Raw genomic sequence first — 742 nt, 5'->3', positions numbered from 1 at the left:
CTTCGCCTGCAGCTCGGCCAGCCTCTGCTTCCTCAGCGCCTCCAGCTCCTCGTCCGCCATGGTGCGTCCGTCCGCGGCGGAGCAGCCGCAGTCGCCCGCGGCCCGCTCCGAGGGACCTCTCCGTAGCCCCCTCGGCGCGAGCTCGGTCCTCACCACTGCGCAGGCGCCCGCAGCGCCCAGGCATCACCAATCCAGCGCCGAGCCGCGCATCCCGCCGCTGCCAGGGCACCGGGGAGAGGGCCGAGCCCCCGATCGCAGGCGGGCGGGTGGGAGGCGCCTTCCGGACAGACCTGCAGCCGCTCCCACAGTTGGCGCCCCTGCTAACCGGGTCCCCGGCTGCGCGAGCGCGGTGCTGCGTTTTAGAAGAGATAGCAATCTAAACATAGGGCATCGACAAGCGTAATAATTATAGGCACAATGTCTGGGTGGCCTGTAATGTGCTAGGCTCGTATTATCGCTGTTTATAGAGGAGGAACCCGGGGCTCAGACAGGCTGATAGGATGATGGAAATGGCCCCAAGTGCGTGCACAGCTCCTGAGTGTGCGCGCACCGTCCCCCGCCCGCCGCCTCCCGGCAGGAGAGGGCCTGGCAGGATGCCGGAGTGGGCGGCTGTGTCTGTGGACTCCCCGGGGTACGCCCGGTGCTCCCGCCTTTGGGTAGCGGGGTCATACTCAGCTCCCTGGCCCTGTGACTCATGCAGGGTGTGTATGTGTTGTAATCGTGGAAAAATATACAGAGCATA

At 65.9% G+C, this 742-nt stretch overlaps 1 protein-coding gene across 1 annotated transcript in view; it reads right to left on the bottom strand.

The window, feature by feature from the left end:
• PDCD5 (programmed cell death 5) overlaps positions 1–151 on the bottom strand; it is a 6,080-nt gene extending 5,929 nt beyond the window's left edge. Inside the window, exon 1 of the mRNA XM_012810533.2 lies at positions 1–151. Coding sequence (XP_012665987.1) covers positions 1–60 — 60 coding nt within the window. The 5' untranslated portion in view covers positions 61–151.
• Positions 152–742: the final 591 nt, after the last annotated feature.

This window comes from Otolemur garnettii, unplaced genomic scaffold, assembly GCF_000181295.1.
Source record: "Otolemur garnettii isolate 467f Iridium unplaced genomic scaffold, OtoGar3 scaffold00135, whole genome shotgun sequence".
Lineage (NCBI taxonomy): Eukaryota > Metazoa > Chordata > Mammalia > Primates > Galagidae > Otolemur > Otolemur garnettii.
Note: the sequence above shows the minus strand (reverse complement) of the source record. Positions and strands in the feature narration are given on the sequence as shown.